Source organism: Mirounga leonina, unplaced genomic scaffold (assembly GCF_011800145.1).
Source record: "Mirounga leonina isolate KUSES-001 unplaced genomic scaffold, KU_Mleo_1.0 Mir_83, whole genome shotgun sequence".
Classification (NCBI taxonomy): Eukaryota; Metazoa; Chordata; class Mammalia; order Carnivora; family Phocidae; genus Mirounga; species Mirounga leonina.
Window position 1 is genome coordinate 3,053,032 of NW_023270826.1, and position 16,376 is coordinate 3,069,407.

The window sequence follows — 16,376 nt, forward strand, 5'->3', positions numbered from 1 at the left end:
AGGTCTGTGATTCAACAGTCTTACACAATTCACAGCGCTCACCATAGCACATACCCTCCCCAATGTCCATCACCAGCCACCATATCCCTCCCACCCCCCACCACTCCAGCAACCCTCAGTCTGTTTCCTGAGATTAAGGATTCCTCATATCAGTGAGATCATATGATACAATCACAGACCTGTACCTCTGAAACAAATAATACATTATATGTTTAAAAAAAAAAAAGAAGAAGAAGATAGCAGGAAGGGAAAAATGAAGGGGGGGAAATCGGAGGGGGAGATGAACCATGAGAGACTATGGACTCTGAGAAACAAACTGAGGGTTCTAGAGGGGAGAGGGGTGGGAGGATGGGTTAGCCTGGTGATGGGTATTAAAGAGGGCACATACTGAATGGAGCACTGGGTGTTATATGCAAACAATGAATCATGGAACACTACATCACAAACTAATGATGTATGGTGATTAACATAACATAATAAAAAAACTAAAAAAAAAAGAAATATTGTGGTTAGACATTTCTCTACCATGCCATTCTAATTCCTTACATTAAAAAAAAAAAACTAACAGAAAGTGTTTTCATATCTAAGTATCAAAATAAACTTAATTTCTTCAAAGGAAGTGTAATTTTTTTTCTCATGGGAAATGTAAATTTTGCAACTGAGCACATTTCCTTCTTTGCTTTTACTACCAGGAAACCCAAGGTGTAATTTTAGCATCTTTAGTAAGTGCATAGGTCCATACAGTCTATATGCCTACATATTAACTCTTCTCACTGAAAGAAACTAGTCTATGCATATTTTCCCCAATTCTGATTTGTATTCATGTATTAAAAATATTTTTAAATGTTTCCTGTGAATTCTTATAAGTCACTTCAAATCCAGAGCAGAGTAAAAAAATCGAGTTAGTCTGTTTAGTGAGCATTGTGTTATGCAAAAATGAACGGTCCTTTTCCATTCGCACACCGGACATATTTGTTTAATACTTATACCAACAGAGAAAGATAGAGGACACTTGCATTTTTCCCATAAAAGCAGAACTATATGAGAGGAACTAACCCTCACAATGAAATATAAAACCTTCTGTGTAAATTAAGGGTCTTAGTTAAAATGGGTACTAATGTTATATAATTTTTCAGCCATGTTATTTTAACCCCTTAGAAATCAGATAAGCTAATATTTTATTGATGAGGAGCAGCTAAGCTATCCTCTCAAGGAACAGATCTATAAATGTGGTGTTTTCGTGAGCTTCATACTCCCTGAAAACAGCTCCTGTTCAAGTATAACAGTAATCACCAGACCGCAACTTTTGAATTTGGCCCTTGAAATTAACCCTTGGACTCTGGAACCCCACACCAATCCAGGATCACTAGGGGCTCTGTCATCTGTGCTGTGTAGGTGGCAGAGAATGGGCACGGGAAGGGCAAGGGCTCTGCAGCAAGGGAAGGAGCCCCTGACTGGGCACAGCTTCCCAGCAGCCCGCAGTCAGCTGTGTCTGGCGCCCAGGGCAGGACAGGAACGGCAGCAGCCTGAGCAACAGTCTCCCCGATCCTGGGGGTGCTTCTAGGTCACTCAGTCTATGAAATTCATAGGACGGGGGAGGAGGTATCTTGAGCTTCCCTGAGCCCAAGAATAATGCCACCTTTGATCTGTAGAACTGAAAAAAAATGGAGCTTTTCCTTTGCAAGTGGGTTTTAAATATTTCTCCATTAATAGTTAATGCACATGCAGACCAGCGGAGTGACAGCTCCCTGTGATTATGAATTCTGGCTTCGTAACGCCAGTCCAAATAGGAGCTGAACTTTCAAAATCACGGTGGTTACTTTTGACAAATTAAATTGTCCTACTTAGGAAGGTAGGAGGCATGAAGAAAAAGAAAGTGAGAGAGTGGGAGCAGATTCTCCTTGGAGGTGATTCTCAGATTGAGGAAGAAAAAACAAGAAAGAACTACATTTGTGTTTTCTAGGCTGACAATACTGCCAGTGTGTATTAGAAAAGAGCTACAGAAAGTCCCCGCTCAGACGTTGGGCAAGTGGGCCAGACAAAGACGGGAGAAGGAAAGACACTGGCAGGATGGCTCCCTGTCTCAAAACAAGGAGAAAATATGTTTAAGGAAGTGGTCATTTTTAACTATGAATCAGGGTGCTCTTAAGACCCTGCTGTTGAAAATTAATTAGAAAGAAAATGGTCTTAAATTCCTAATGATCAGAAAATAACAAGAAATGGTTTACACAGAAAATCTACTTTGTAGCCCATCGCAATGTTAAGGTTCTAAATTATGTCAGGTGGTGTCAATGTATTCTTTGCCTGTTAAATCTAATTCTTTTCCTTTAAGAAGTCCCTGTGGTATTTTGCTGGTTTGGGGTAACCAACATATCACAATAGGTGCTCAACTCAGGAGGTCTGCTGAGTGAATAGTCTAAGGTATTTATCTGTAGTTGCATAGCTAGGAGTTAAGGCCAGATGATTTTCTAGCAGAGACTAGAATATAAAATAAATAGGTAAAGTCAGGCAAGTAGTGCCTGATGTTGAAAAGGCTAAAAAAATCTTCACTCTCATTGACTAGCATCTTATTATACTTTCTCTAAACCAACATTTCCAAATGTGGACTTTGGGGATCAACCTAAGTATGTGTAATGCACGTCATGAGTCAGGATCTGGACATGACTATCTATTCCAGGAAAGGAGGTGAGTGATGAAATACAGAGAGTCCCCCAAGGAGAGGAGAGAAAAGGTTTTGAATTCTACGGTAACAGGAATTGTGCTTCCGTTCTGGTCTACAGCCCCTGGGATTTTACCATCACTCAGCTGAAGGTCTCTCTGAAAGGTTTCACCTTCATTCTTTATGATAATACCAGCGATCACAAACTTCATTCTCACCCCTAATTTTTTAGTATATGTGTTGCCAAAGCGAGCACTCATCCTTAATTTTTGAACTCAATGACTGTTAATTCAGTATCAGCTATGTAAGGTGTTTTGCTTAACAACATATAAAATCCAAGAGCAAGGCATTTTTCTTAGTGTTATAGAAGTATTTTATGAAAGGAAGATGATGTACATAGGTTGAGCTGGACTGGGAATGCCATGAAATGGGTTGGGCATCCTGTTGAATGGTCTCGATGACTAGGGAATGTGAGTAGTAAATGCCCCGCAGGGGAAGGGGGAGTCCCACTGGCCAACAAAAAATGGTTTTGTCCCAAATGTCAGTGGTGCCCTTGATGATAAATGCTGACAGAGCACTGGTATCTTTCAGGGACAACAAGTTTAAAGATTAAAGTCTCAAATGGTATGGAAAGCCGAGGAAGACGTGGGGACCAACTGAGAAGTGCTATTACTCAGGGGTTTCTGTAATCAGTAGGCTCCAAACGCCCCTGCCCCAGGTCATCAGTTCAGTTGATTCCTGAAAAGGCACATTAGAACAGAGGAATGAGACATGGAAAATGTTGACCTAACCTGAGAATCCCTGAGGATTCTAGACAAAGACCTGAAATTAATCTTCCTCCATCAATTTTTCTAATTTGGGAGCCACCCCAAGTTCTAAATGAGTCCTCAGTCAATATCCTCAGGATTGCTTTGGAGGTTACTAAACCTCTGAAATACTGTGGGGGCTTGTGTAAAGAAAGAGTCTACAGACCTGTAGCTTTTGCCCTTGGTGTGTAGCTCAATCTCCAATTTTGCTTATAAGCCAAATGCAAAGTTAGGGCCAGTCTCATTAACTTAGCTGGGTTGAGCACCTCAGAGCAGAAAGATGATGACAGAACGTGAGTCACAAATGAAGAACCCCAGTATGGAAAATGTTTGGGAAAATATTATAATCCAGGAGTACTAAGTGGGTGGAATAATGGCCTTCAATATGCCAGAATGGGAATTCTTAGGCAGAGCACTTATAAGGAAACCACAAGAAAAAGAAGACTGACTTCCTATTAATTGTGATGTAAATTATATGGATGTGATTTTGACAAAGAATAGCACTGTTACTGAAAAAAAAATAGTGGTTTATGTGCAAAATGCAAAATGCATTAAGAAGAAAAGAAATGTTATTTGGCATCATGAGTGCAATAAAATCTGAGATAATGGCTTATGGTTAGTTAACTTTTGTATTATTTTTTTTCTGTTTTGTTCGATTTTTAATACTTATTAGGAATGAAACTAGTATTTTTATATCAATAAGTTACTAAAGATTAATGAGCATTTTTCATACGTAATTCTCGATCCTGATATGAAATGTGAAATCATCTCGCTTTGTTTACATTAGATGAAGACTGTTATTCCAGACATGTTATGCCAGAAGATATACTGCATAGTTCTGTTGTTAATGTGGACAGCTGTCCATACAGGAAATAGCTAATAGTCAATAAACTTGCTTAATGTTAGACAGAATTCTTTAGGGAATAAAATATCACCATTTGCTGACTCCCTGGGGAGCTTATATCTTCTCTTAACCAAGACGATTCTCAGGGGACACTAATTAAAGTCAACCAGACCCTTAAAAAGTATAAATAAAGATCTCTCTTTAGAGAAGGTAAAAGTTAAAATAACATATTTAGGAAAGGTAACTTAAAACGATAAAAAAATGAGGAAGAAAGAAGACAACTTTTATTTGACCTTGAATGTACTTCTTACTCCATAAGAAATTCTTAAAAGCTAGAGGGTAGTTGTTTCTTGTCATTATACTGTTGCTGATTCTGTGGTTAGTTATTAATTTTATTTTTTATGATTCACAATCTGCTCTTTGAAATATGCCATATGCTCAAAGCAATTCAAGGATGACAACTGTCAGAATTACTCCAATAAAAATTGCCTAAATGAGGAAGATTTACTGCAATCTGATATTTCAGTGGAAAGTCCCTCTACCCTCCCCAACAGCTTTTTCAGACACTGCGCATCTTGCAACCATTTTTTCAGTCAAAATCACATAGCTGTTTTGTAAGAACTTCTAAGACTATTTAAGTAGAATTGGTAAAACATATTAGGCTAAGGGTGAATTAGCAGACATGGGAAAACAATATAGATAGTTATTAGATGGACTGCCTGCAATCAATATATAAGTTCCAAGCCAGTTTTCTTAAATCACATGCAAATGTACTGACTTGATATGACAACGTCTGTTCTGTGTATCACTAATAAACATGAAACTGAACAAGCCCCGTACTCTGGAAGTAGCAAGCCAAACTGAAGGCAAATTTCTTTTTTCTCTGGAAAGATCGGAGAGGTGGACAGAATCCACCGAGTGCTCCAATGAAAACACATTTTGTTAAATGTTACCAGTCCATTTATCCTTCATTTTGTTTCAGTCTATTTATTAATGCGGTTTCATTTATTGCTATTCATCTTGGAGATAAATCTTTGTCCTTCTATAGAATTACACCAAATAGAATGTGATAAAGGGAACTTTCTTGCAATTATGATGTCGGTGCAGCCTGTCAGCACACAAGGGATGGAAATGAGTTTGGGGACAGGGAAGGGAATTCTAATAGACACCATGATACATACAATGAACGCAAAGATATCCTGAGAGAGAGAGAGACTTGTCAGGCTAATCAGATCTTCCACAGCAAGGTAAAGGCAGGAAGGGTAGCTCTAACCTTGTAAAGATGCTGCAGCTGCTCCTCTGACATCATCAGGTCGTGGCTGTCCATCACGAGGGACTCCATGTCAATCAGCCAATCCCAGAGCTCCTGATATTCGGAATCAAAGTCCAGAAGCCTGAAGATAAGGCACAAAATGTATTATGCATAAATACAGTGTAGTTGTTAAAATCTCATATTAGAATAATATATTCTTGAAAACCCATGATGTTCCTAGGTGATACCTGTAAAAAGAGAAGGCAAAAATTCTCTGTGTGGCTCCACGGTGGGCAAAATAGAAACTCAAGCCTGTGACATAGCATTTCTTAGATTTTGAAAACACAACATGTTATTCCAGTGCTCATACCTGAGACATATCGTGACTATTTCCATTCACTAACCCTTTCTGAGGATTTACAGCACTTGAACCAAATGACTACTACTCTCCTTGACGGAGAGCACCGCCATATTTAACAGACTGAGAAATGGAGGGTCAGTGCCTTGTGAAAGGTACACGGGTCCAGAATTTGGGGTCAGAATAGCCCCCTCAAAATTCAAACCTCTTTCTTGTCCACTAGATTTTCACAGATGTCGCATCCGAAATACATTTATGATTAAGAATACTAATTCAACTAATTTCTCTACAATGATCACAATTTATTATCAGATCTGAAATATCATTTTCACTGGGAAATGACTCAATCATTTATTTGTCCCTCTGCTGTCTATCTGCCTATCTCTGCAAACATATATCCTACATTTATTGTCATGGATGAGTAGCCAGCATTTCAGCTTAACACTCAGAGATAGGCTTGAGTGACTCTGGTAAGCCGGGGAGAACCGGGGGCAGATCCAGTATTAGACAGGTGTTCCCCACAGACGTGTAGGAAACAAAGGTAAGGACAGGAAGTCAAAACAATGAATCTTTGAATAGCCAGCAATCATTAAAATTCAAAGGAGGATCACTATGGTTTTCAACAAAATAAATCATTAGAATAAGGAGCTTAAAAGGATTAATGTGATTCTCTATTGAAAGCCTGGTGAATAAGTAAAGCCCAGATTCTTCTTAAACACTGTGATCAGAAAATGAAAGTGCAGGATGAAAAACTATGACTTTGTCCTTCCCCCCTAAAAAATCATCTCCCTAAAAGGAACCCACATCCTTGTCAAACTGTAACTGAGCAAAACCCTATCAGTGCCAATGAAGCAGCAGGCTCAAGAACGAATCTGGATTTATCAAGTGAGTATCTTATTACTACCTTGTTCCTGTCCCTATACATTCAATGGCTACTTTCTACGAAAATGAACATCCACTTGTCATAATTTACAATTTAATCTTAATCGATCTGTCAAAGAAAACTTAAGGTGTGTCTGGTGATAGAGGAGACTAGATCTAGGACTGTCTGTTTTATTTTAATTACCTTACCATAATTATAAAGATTATTGATTAACACCATAAGGATCCAGGGGCAAGGATCGTCATTGGCTGACGCATAGAACTGACATTTAACTGAATGCTGATGCTGGGCACCAGTGATGGGACCAAAAGCTTCAGCAAGGCTATGGTGGCCTAAAGCAGGGTTTCTCAGATTTAATGTGCACATGACAGAGATGAGGATTTTGTTGAAATGCAGGCCCTGATTCAGTAATTCTAGGGTGGGGCCTGAGATTCTGCATTCTTGGCAATGGGCAATGCCGCTGGTCACAGGCCTCGCTTTCAATAGCAAAGTATTCCAGCATACACGAGAAATCTGAAATAGTATCCCATTTCAAAATACTAAAAAACAAAAACCACCATAACAGAGACAGACAAACCACCAAGCTTTCTTTATTAACTCTGTGAGCGACTAATAAGGAATGACTAACAAGCATTTGCTCACATGACAAGGACAATCGTTTAGAAATACTACCTGAAATATGGTCATCATTTCTCTCTCCTTGCACCCTCCCACATTTTAGCCACAAAGACAGGGGAAGGCGCGGGGCACCTGGGTGGTTCAGTCCGTTAAGCGTCTGCCTTTGGCTCAGGTCATGATCCCAGAGTCCTGGGATGGAGTCCCGAATCAGGCTCCCTGTTCCACGGGGAGCCTGCTTCTCCCTCTCCCTCTGCCACTCCTGCTGCTTGTACTCTCTGGCTCTCCCTATCTCTCTGTCAAATAAATAAGTAAAATCTTAAAAAAAAAAAAAAAAGACAGGGGAAAGGGGAACGTCACCCCCCAAATTAGGGAAGTATGATTCTGGGGAATAGTAGAAACAGCAAAGGAGAAGTAAAGGGAAAAGCTCACCCTTGCCATATCAGTGGATTTAAATAAGGAAGAAATAAAGGCAAGAGGAGCTCATGCTAAGATGTGGATCCTTCCTCCTCTTGGACTAAGACCCGGAGAGGAGGTACATGAGACAGGTTGAAAGGAAAGTCAAAAGCACCAGGATATCAGCTCCATTTCCTGCTAGGAAGTCTGGGAAGAGACTTCACCATAACCTGGAGTGGGGATGTTACAGTCAGAGAGAACTTTGGTCAGGACTCCCTTTGCTACCTGTTCTTTTATCCCCTCGATGAGGACACTGTTCTCTCGCTTCCCACCCCCCAAGAGGTTTCTGGGATTTCACCTGGTGAACCTGACAGAGGTGTGGCCATGGGAGCAAAGGCACACTGACCCCAAGGAGAGGCAGGGGGAGCTCTGAAGCCAGACCTCAGAGAGTTGGCAGGGTCAGTGAGGGTTAAGTTGAGGCTTAGTCAGCAGGAAATACCTCCTGACCAAGCCAAGAGATAACAACACAGCCACAGCCCTCTGTGGGGGACAACCTCAGAATATTAAGGGCAAGATCCATTTCAACGAACCCAGCCAGCCCCTATCCAAGGGCCACGGTGAGCCAGGGGAACTCACCACACCCCAGAATCACAAGGTCATGTAAACCCAGATGCTCTCTTAGAAAAAAGAAGGGAGAGAAATAAATCTGAAAAACAGCATTTACCCCAAGAGGTAGCTCCCCAATGACAATATTCATCTACTAGGGGAGGCTACAAGCACTGTGTTGAAGAGCCTGGCCTCTGATCTTAAAGCATTTACCGGGAAATTATGTGTTTACAGTGTTTCATAAAAATCACCAATCAGCAAGGAAAATAAAGGGGCCTGTTTTCTTTTCCATATGTGTATAAAGAAAAGAAATTCTGATTAGGACCAAACAAGTCAAGGGTAAGAGGTGAACTTATCTTTGCACGTCTAGTGCTCAGCATAGCACCTGGTGAATGATGATGAGTGAATGTAGATCATGAAGCCACAGACCTTTAGTGGGGCAGGAGTGACTTCAGAAGAGCAGCATGCGGTAGAGATAATAGTGTCTCCTCCCCAAATGCCAACACCAGCACAACCAGTGCCACACGGATAGGCTCTGAAGGGGGGGGTTGCCTTCGAGTCCACGATAATGGTGCATTTGTTTACTTCAAGATTATGTGCAGTAGCTTCTTGATTAAGGTGAGTTGCCCCACCCCCCCATTCCTTCCACCTCTTCCCCTTTTCTACACTGAAAATTAAAGGAGACTGAAATAAACCAAACATATATACGGGATGGTAAAATGTTCAGAACCATGGACATTTTTTCACTGGCTCCTTACCACTCCTTTAAATCCACAGAGCTGTTCCCTCCTATGATTCCCCTTAGCAAGGGACTTGGAACAAAAACCCATTTCTTCTAATTAAATGCACCTCAGCTTTCTTTACAGGGAGTCTACAGGGAAGACCCACAAGAGGCAAATGGACCTAACACAGATACTCACCCTTTCTTCAGTCTGGTCTATTTTTCATTTTAGCTGAGAAGTATGTAGGCTTGAGTTTGTTAGCTACAGTAAATGCTTTGGTTTCATATTTTGCTTCATTAGTATAGAATCGACAGCAGTGTTTTCCAAACAACAATTCTCATAAGGTCCTAATACTGAAGACAAAAACACTTCTTTTAAGCATTTGTGCCTGATTTCAGATTCTTGGTCATGTGTTAATTCTCAGCTTAGAAAAGACCTCAGAACTTTCCAAATTTAGGGAAATCAAATATGTAACTCCATAGCAAATCACAAACGAATTACTAGAATTTCTTTGTTGGTTCTTCGAAAGCTTCTGAAATGAATGCAATTAAATGTGCTCATTATTTCAGGAAAATTCTTAGGTAAGAAAGTGGTTTACTTTCTTATGCTTACATTACCTGCAAAGGTGTGCGAAGTGTTTTTCAAGTGATTTTGTGAAAGACAGAGTCTTCCAGGCAAAGCGCCAGCTACTATACACAAAAACAGAGAGGATCATAGATGAGTGAATTTATCAAGGGTAGCACAGAACTAGTTAACAGTTTTATATCCCTTTGAAGAATATGCTGATTCTATCAGCGGAATTCAGAACGAGGTTGTTTTTTGAATTCTTGGTGACAAAGGCCCTAGTAGTCTCTCTTCTTAGAAGAGAGAGAGGGGCAACTGAAATTGTGGCAAGTGACTCACAATCTTATAAGGGATATAAATATGGGAACTACTCTTTTGGAAGGATTTTCCTCATAAAATTTTCTGTTAGTTGTGTTTCAGTTGGTGTTAACTCATCCACTCAAATATGTAATCTGTTCGATGTTCAAAGTTCTCAAAGCGTATCTTTTCAATAACCTATGAATCTGGTATATTCTCTATGAAAATGTTACAAAGCAAACTCCTATGTACTCTAGGAAAGTGTTATAAAGCAAACACATCACCAAAATGGTATTCATTTGGATACTTCTCCTTTAAATTGCCATATACTCGATCTTAAATGGGTCACAATAAAAGAGTTGGACATTCTGCTGTCGGTATAATATTCCCATTTTAGGAGGTTGAAAAGCTTATTCATGTTATGAGGAGAAACAGCCTTCTAACTCAAAGTCCATCTTCATTAGACAAGTACAGAATTATGAATGTTTATTTCACAGAGAATTTAAGAGAGATGCAGACAAAGCTATGAGAAATAAATGTGCAAATTTTCTTTAGTGTTTTTTTCTAAGTTTGGGTTAACTACTCCGGGTAATTGACAAAAATATTTCCCAACATCCTGTCCACCATTTTACTCTGTCTTTTCAAGGTTACAAAAAGATTCCAGGGCTTTTCACCGCAGAAATAAAATACTAACAAGCTTATTCAGTATCATTTTTCTGCAGATTGGATAGCAATACATTATTTGTAAGGCTAGCATAGTTTAAGAAATAATCCTTCCTCTAAACCCTGATGGGAGTTATGTTTGACTAGCTAAGTGTTTGAATACATAAATGCATTCAGCCTTTGGTATTTAAAGTGAGCATCATTAACTCAACATTTCAACTTAAACTTTGCTTAAAAGATAAAGTTTCGCCCAAGTGAAATCAATGGGAGGTGTGTGTGAATATATGAGGTTTCAACTTGGCCCACTGAGGAATTTTGATTAAAACAGACAACCAAATGAAGAAATCATCAAAACAGAGTAATTATTGGTTGAAGAAAAGATAACACTAAAAAGTCTTGGCGGTTTTTCTACCTAAGTCTCAGTAACATATATTTGGGAGCATGTAAGACTCCATCTTTCATATGCTTTATGGTTTATTTCACACCAACACATCTAAAAACACAAGACGGGTTCCTAAAATACCAGCTTGTCTATAGCGGGACTTCTATTAAATGATCCAATTTTCCTAGCTTCTTTAGCATATTGATTCTTTCCCCAAATATTCACTAAGTGTTCACTGTTCACATTATTTGCTCAAGGAAGTTTGCCTCTGCTTTTCAAAAAAGACACTAAAGGGAGTGGTAACAAAATCTTGTACAAATATGGTTTAAGTATGTTACTGAAGTAAAAGACTAATCATAGATCCGAATTTCCCATCACCCTTCACTCCATGTGGCATGTAAGCCCAGAAGGGAGATGGAACAGGGGCACCTGCCCCAATCATAATATCATTAAAGAATAAAATTTAGCTTTCTAGACATGGAATCTGATACGCCCAGTTGCATGTAGAATCCCTTTCCACTCTAAACATATTAAAGTGTGGACACTAATTTATTATTTTGAATGAAAATTCATGAGCGACTTCCTCATGAGAAAAGCAGCCTGCCTTTGCCATTAATAAATAAAAAGGAATATGGAGTTCTTTCCAGCAGTAATTTTCTCCACTCCCATTTATGCCCACATACATGTGAAAATGCCTGAGAAAAAGAAAATCAACTCTACAAATTTGTTAATGATTGGCCCTACTTTCTCATGGACTCATGGGTGGCCTGTCCATAAACAGTGGTTACTGTAACAAAAGCCATAGGGCAAAACAAAATTCTCATCTCCAAGGTTAGAAAATATCAATTAGAAATATCAATGTAGATTTCTGGATGTATTTGGAGGATTCTGTTAGGCTGTCAGGAAGTCAAACCCTTATCTAACTTTCCAGATAATATAATACACTGGACTAAGTTCCAGCCAAAGAGCTGGAAAACATTCTGAAGAATTTAGAATCAGAAGTGATTCTTACACAAATAGAGGGACGATACAATGCAAGAGATGATGTCATTTTAAAAAAAGAAAAGAATGAATCTTCCTGTGTCACCAGTTGTGTGTTAGAGGGAACTGGATCTACACAATCTGTTGGCACAGTGGGGTGAGTTGGGCAGCTTACCCACCCTACGCCTCACTGGTTCTCAAAGATTTAATAGGCAATAGAGAATATTTACTCTTATGGTTAGGTTAGGGCACGAAGTAAATAATCTGGAAATTATTCTCTGCCTCCTAATCCCTAACAAAATCCTGGTAGCAGAATTAACATAGAGAGCCCACCTAGAATGATTTTGTTTGTCTCCTCCATCGAGGCCAAGCCTGCCCAGAGAGTGCTGAGCTCAGACTACAAGGTTTTAGTTACTTGTAGGACTGCTCTTACTGAATTATGCTTTGACATCACTTCCTCAGCCTACGTTTAAAAACTGCCTTGGGAATTCCATTTCTCTTGTAGGGATGTACTATCACAGATGCTGTCTTCTCCTTAAAGAGCTACAGGAGAAATTCCTCAGGCCTCAATGGCATAAGAAGTTGTGTTTCCCTCGATTTATACTATTTCTAATCTTAGGACACCATGAATTTTCTGATAGAGGAGACTTTTTTTCTTTTCTTTGGTATGGAAAATTGAGAGCCAAATCAAAACTCCTCTTGAGGACATGCAGAGAATATGCATTTGTTTTCTTACACAGATTTTACTTTTGCTTAACTTACTTCAGTCAAATATTTATCTTAATTTATTGTACATATTTTTGTAAGTTGACTCAAGTCCTTTGTTAAGTAGATGGGGAAATGAAGAAAGGAATAAATTTTAAAAGAGAAGTGTTAAGCTCTGCCCATTACGATGAGGTAGATTAGATTTGTCTTTGGTACCCTCCCATTGTCCCTGCTAGCATCTCTCTGTCTCTTCAATGGGCCTCATCAACTCTCCAAAGCAGTACAAAAATTAAGATGGAAGGGAGATACACCTATATATATCTTTATTAGTTGACTTTATTGTTAACTTTGAAGTAGTAGTTCCCTAGAATGTATGCTCTGCCTCTCTGGTTTGCCCTTTGCTAGATACTGGCATGGATAGCATTAGATCACTCAAGTGGAGGGCTGTCCAGGTCTAAAATTAGTTTAATGTATTTGCACATTAAAAGGGTATAATATTGTGACTCCAATGAATATATTTCTACTGGTGAGATTTTTTTTTTTTAGCCCAGAAAGACCTATTTTAATGATTGCATAGTACCCAGAATCAGTCATCCAGAAGGTAGCCACGTACTTCTTGCTCCTTTTGACTGCATGCTGTTTGTGATCTTAGTATTTAATAACATCAGAGTACCAAAGATGGAGCGAAAACAACATGAAATGCACACCGATCAGCTATCCATTAGATTGAGACAGGACAAGAGTCAGAGGAAGAAAGTAGAAATTCAGGGTGAAAATGAAGTTTCTTTGGGTTGCCTAGTGATTTATCTGTGAGAGCATTCTCAACGTGAGCACAAATGAGAGACAGCACTTCATTTTATGGCTGGTGTGTACCAAAAAGAAGACATTTTATGTAGCAACATTCCAAAAACACCCATTGGGCACAAATTCAAAATGCTCATTCTGTGTGTGTGTGAGAGAGAGAGAGAGAGAATACAAGTAAGCATCTATGTTCATCTACCTGCGACAGCGATATTGTTGGCACGGTGCTCAACAGAAAACCAGGAAGATCACCCTGCAGCAGTAAAATCCAGGGTGATTATATCTCTTCTCAGGTGGTTAAAATTATTCAGTGTATCTTATTGCTTAATTAACTTAGAGAATCAAATTTGATCTTTAATCAAACAATAGTTTAAATAGTGATGTATTTGTTTTCATTTGTCAAAATCATTTCCCTTTGGCAATGCTTTATACATATCTGTGTGTGTTTTTTCATACCAATACAGAGATGCTTCTTTTTCTGAAGGAAAATGGACTCATCTTTCCTGCCAAACTTAATCTTTTGTCTATTTAAAAGTTCATTTAGTTCAGCCTATTGTGCTTGGGAATTATCTATATATCCTGTTTGTATTTGGGAGTAAAATTTACACCAAAACCTTGCATGGTGAGGAGTGAATTACTTGTATATTCTTAGATACAGGGCATAAACCTTGACTATGTCTACATCTGTAGACATTGCCCGAATTTCCCCATAGCCAGAGGAAGCTTAGCATATGGCCAATGAGACTCTCTTCTAGAACTTTACCACAGGAGTATAAGTCCCTGAGAACTCGCTTAGTATTCCCTCCTGATCCCAGGAAGCAGAGTCAGGAAAGAGCTCCATGCCCTTCTGCTTCAATAACATCAAATTATTATTTATAGTAACTCTCAATACACACACACTCGCACGCATACACACACACCCTCCCTACACAGTTACTGTCTTGTGGCTGAAATCCTTACCTTCCCCCTACCCAACCTTTTTCTAATAGCTAATATCTATGCACCTTTTATGAAAGCTCAGATATTCCCTCCCCCCCCATACATCTCCCTGATCAGGCAGACCTCCTAAGTACCCCCATAATACACTCTATCTCGAATTTTACCCACGTTTCATAAGGATGTATCTATCTGAGCATCTTTGTCTTTCTCCCTCACTAGACTGAAGACTATATAAGTTTTTTGTATCTTTTCTATTCCTAGTACCTCATACCACTCCCTGCAACATAGTAGTTCCTCAATGCATATTTCATTAACTAATTTTTATATGTCTACTACATTATAAATATTTTAGATATTTTCTTATTGATTATTTTATTTCTGTGCTACAAAAAGTATATGGAGTAGGGGGGTAGCGGGATGAGAAAAATAGGTGAAAGGGATTAAGTGGTACAAGCTTCCAGATATGAAATAAATAAGTCACGGAGATGAGAAGTACAGCATGTGGAATATGGTCAATAATATTGTAATAACATTGTATGGTGATAGGTTATAACTACACTTATTACGGTGAGCACAGCTTAATGTATAGAATTCCTGAATCACTATGTTGTGCACCTGAAACTAATATAGCATTGTATGTTAACTATACTCTGGTAACAAAAAATAAAAAATTCAAGAATATGAAGTACACTGGGATAACTATTCCCATTTTACAGACAAGAGATATTGCCTCTTGAGGAAGTTAAGTGTCCCAATCAAGGTCACATAGCAAAAAAGCAGCAGAATGCCAACTTGAACTCCGGTCTCTAATTTTTAATCTAGGAGACACTCTCTCCTCCTTTAAAAAAATTAGACTAGAGAGAATTCATGACTATCCCTAAAGGTAAAGATTATTTGTGTCGTGGGAAGCAATCTGAGCAGTCCTAATTCACTCTAATATCTAGGATCAGAAGCTTTTACCTGCAGCTTTTAAAAAAAATTTTTTTTAAAGATTTTATTTATTTATTTGACAGAGAGAGACAGCGAGAGAGGGAATACAAGCAGGGGGAGTGGGAGGAGGGAGAAGCAGGCTTCCCGCCAAGCAGGGAGCCTGATCCGGGGCTCGATCCCAGGGCCCTGGGATCATGACCTGAGCCAAAGGCAGATGCCCCTAACAACTGAGCCACCCAGGAGCCCCTTACCTGCAGCTTTGGGACAGAAAATAATAGGTGACTGTAGCCTTAAATTCCTGCCAATCAAGATACTACCTGGAATTCTCAATGATGGAGTTTTTATTTTGGAAGACTTGTTTAATATAGCAGGAAAGATTCCAACTGAAAGCAAAATGTTCGGATTATCCATACTTTTTTCAAACAAACATTCCTTAAAGATAGCGTCACGTCCATCTGGGTGAGGGAGTAGTTTACCATAAAGTAAGTTCCTACCTCTCTCAGCCTCTGCTACCCGAGAGTTATCACACTGTCCTTGTTCGTGGTTGAGGAGCCCCAAACATTCCTGAGCTCCAGACCTGCTCCCTGGGCATTTCCGCTTGGATGTTCTACAGACCATCTAAAGAGCTATGTCTCCAACACTCAGCTTCTTTCCCCCACTCCTGCTCCTCCCCTTTCTTCCCCACCTCAGTGAGTGACATGTTCATCTGCCAGAGTGCACAAGCCTGAACCACGGAAGTCCATTCTTCAATTCCCCCTCCTTTAATGCCCCCTACCCACTTGGTGCCCAAGGCCTGTCTTCAACGTCCTTCTTTCAGTTTCCATTGGAAACTTTGAGTTTCCATTGCTATGGTCCTAGCTCAGGCCCTATTTGTCACGTGGATGACTAGAATAGCATCTTGATGGAGCACTGCCTATTCTTGCCCATGGCAGTCTATTCTCCACACCACTGCCAGCATATCATTTCAAAACTG

General features: G+C 39.4%; 1 protein-coding gene across 1 annotated transcript in view; it reads right to left on the reverse strand.

The window, feature by feature from the left end:
- Window positions 1–16,376, reverse strand: part of LOC118002845 (A-kinase anchor protein 6-like) — a 286,400-nt gene that overhangs the window by 111,418 nt on the left and 158,606 nt on the right. Inside the window, exon 8 of the mRNA XM_034993450.1 lies at window positions 5,583–5,703. Coding sequence (XP_034849341.1) covers window positions 5,583–5,703 — 121 coding nt within the window. The remainder of the gene's footprint in view (window positions 1–5,582; window positions 5,704–16,376) is intronic.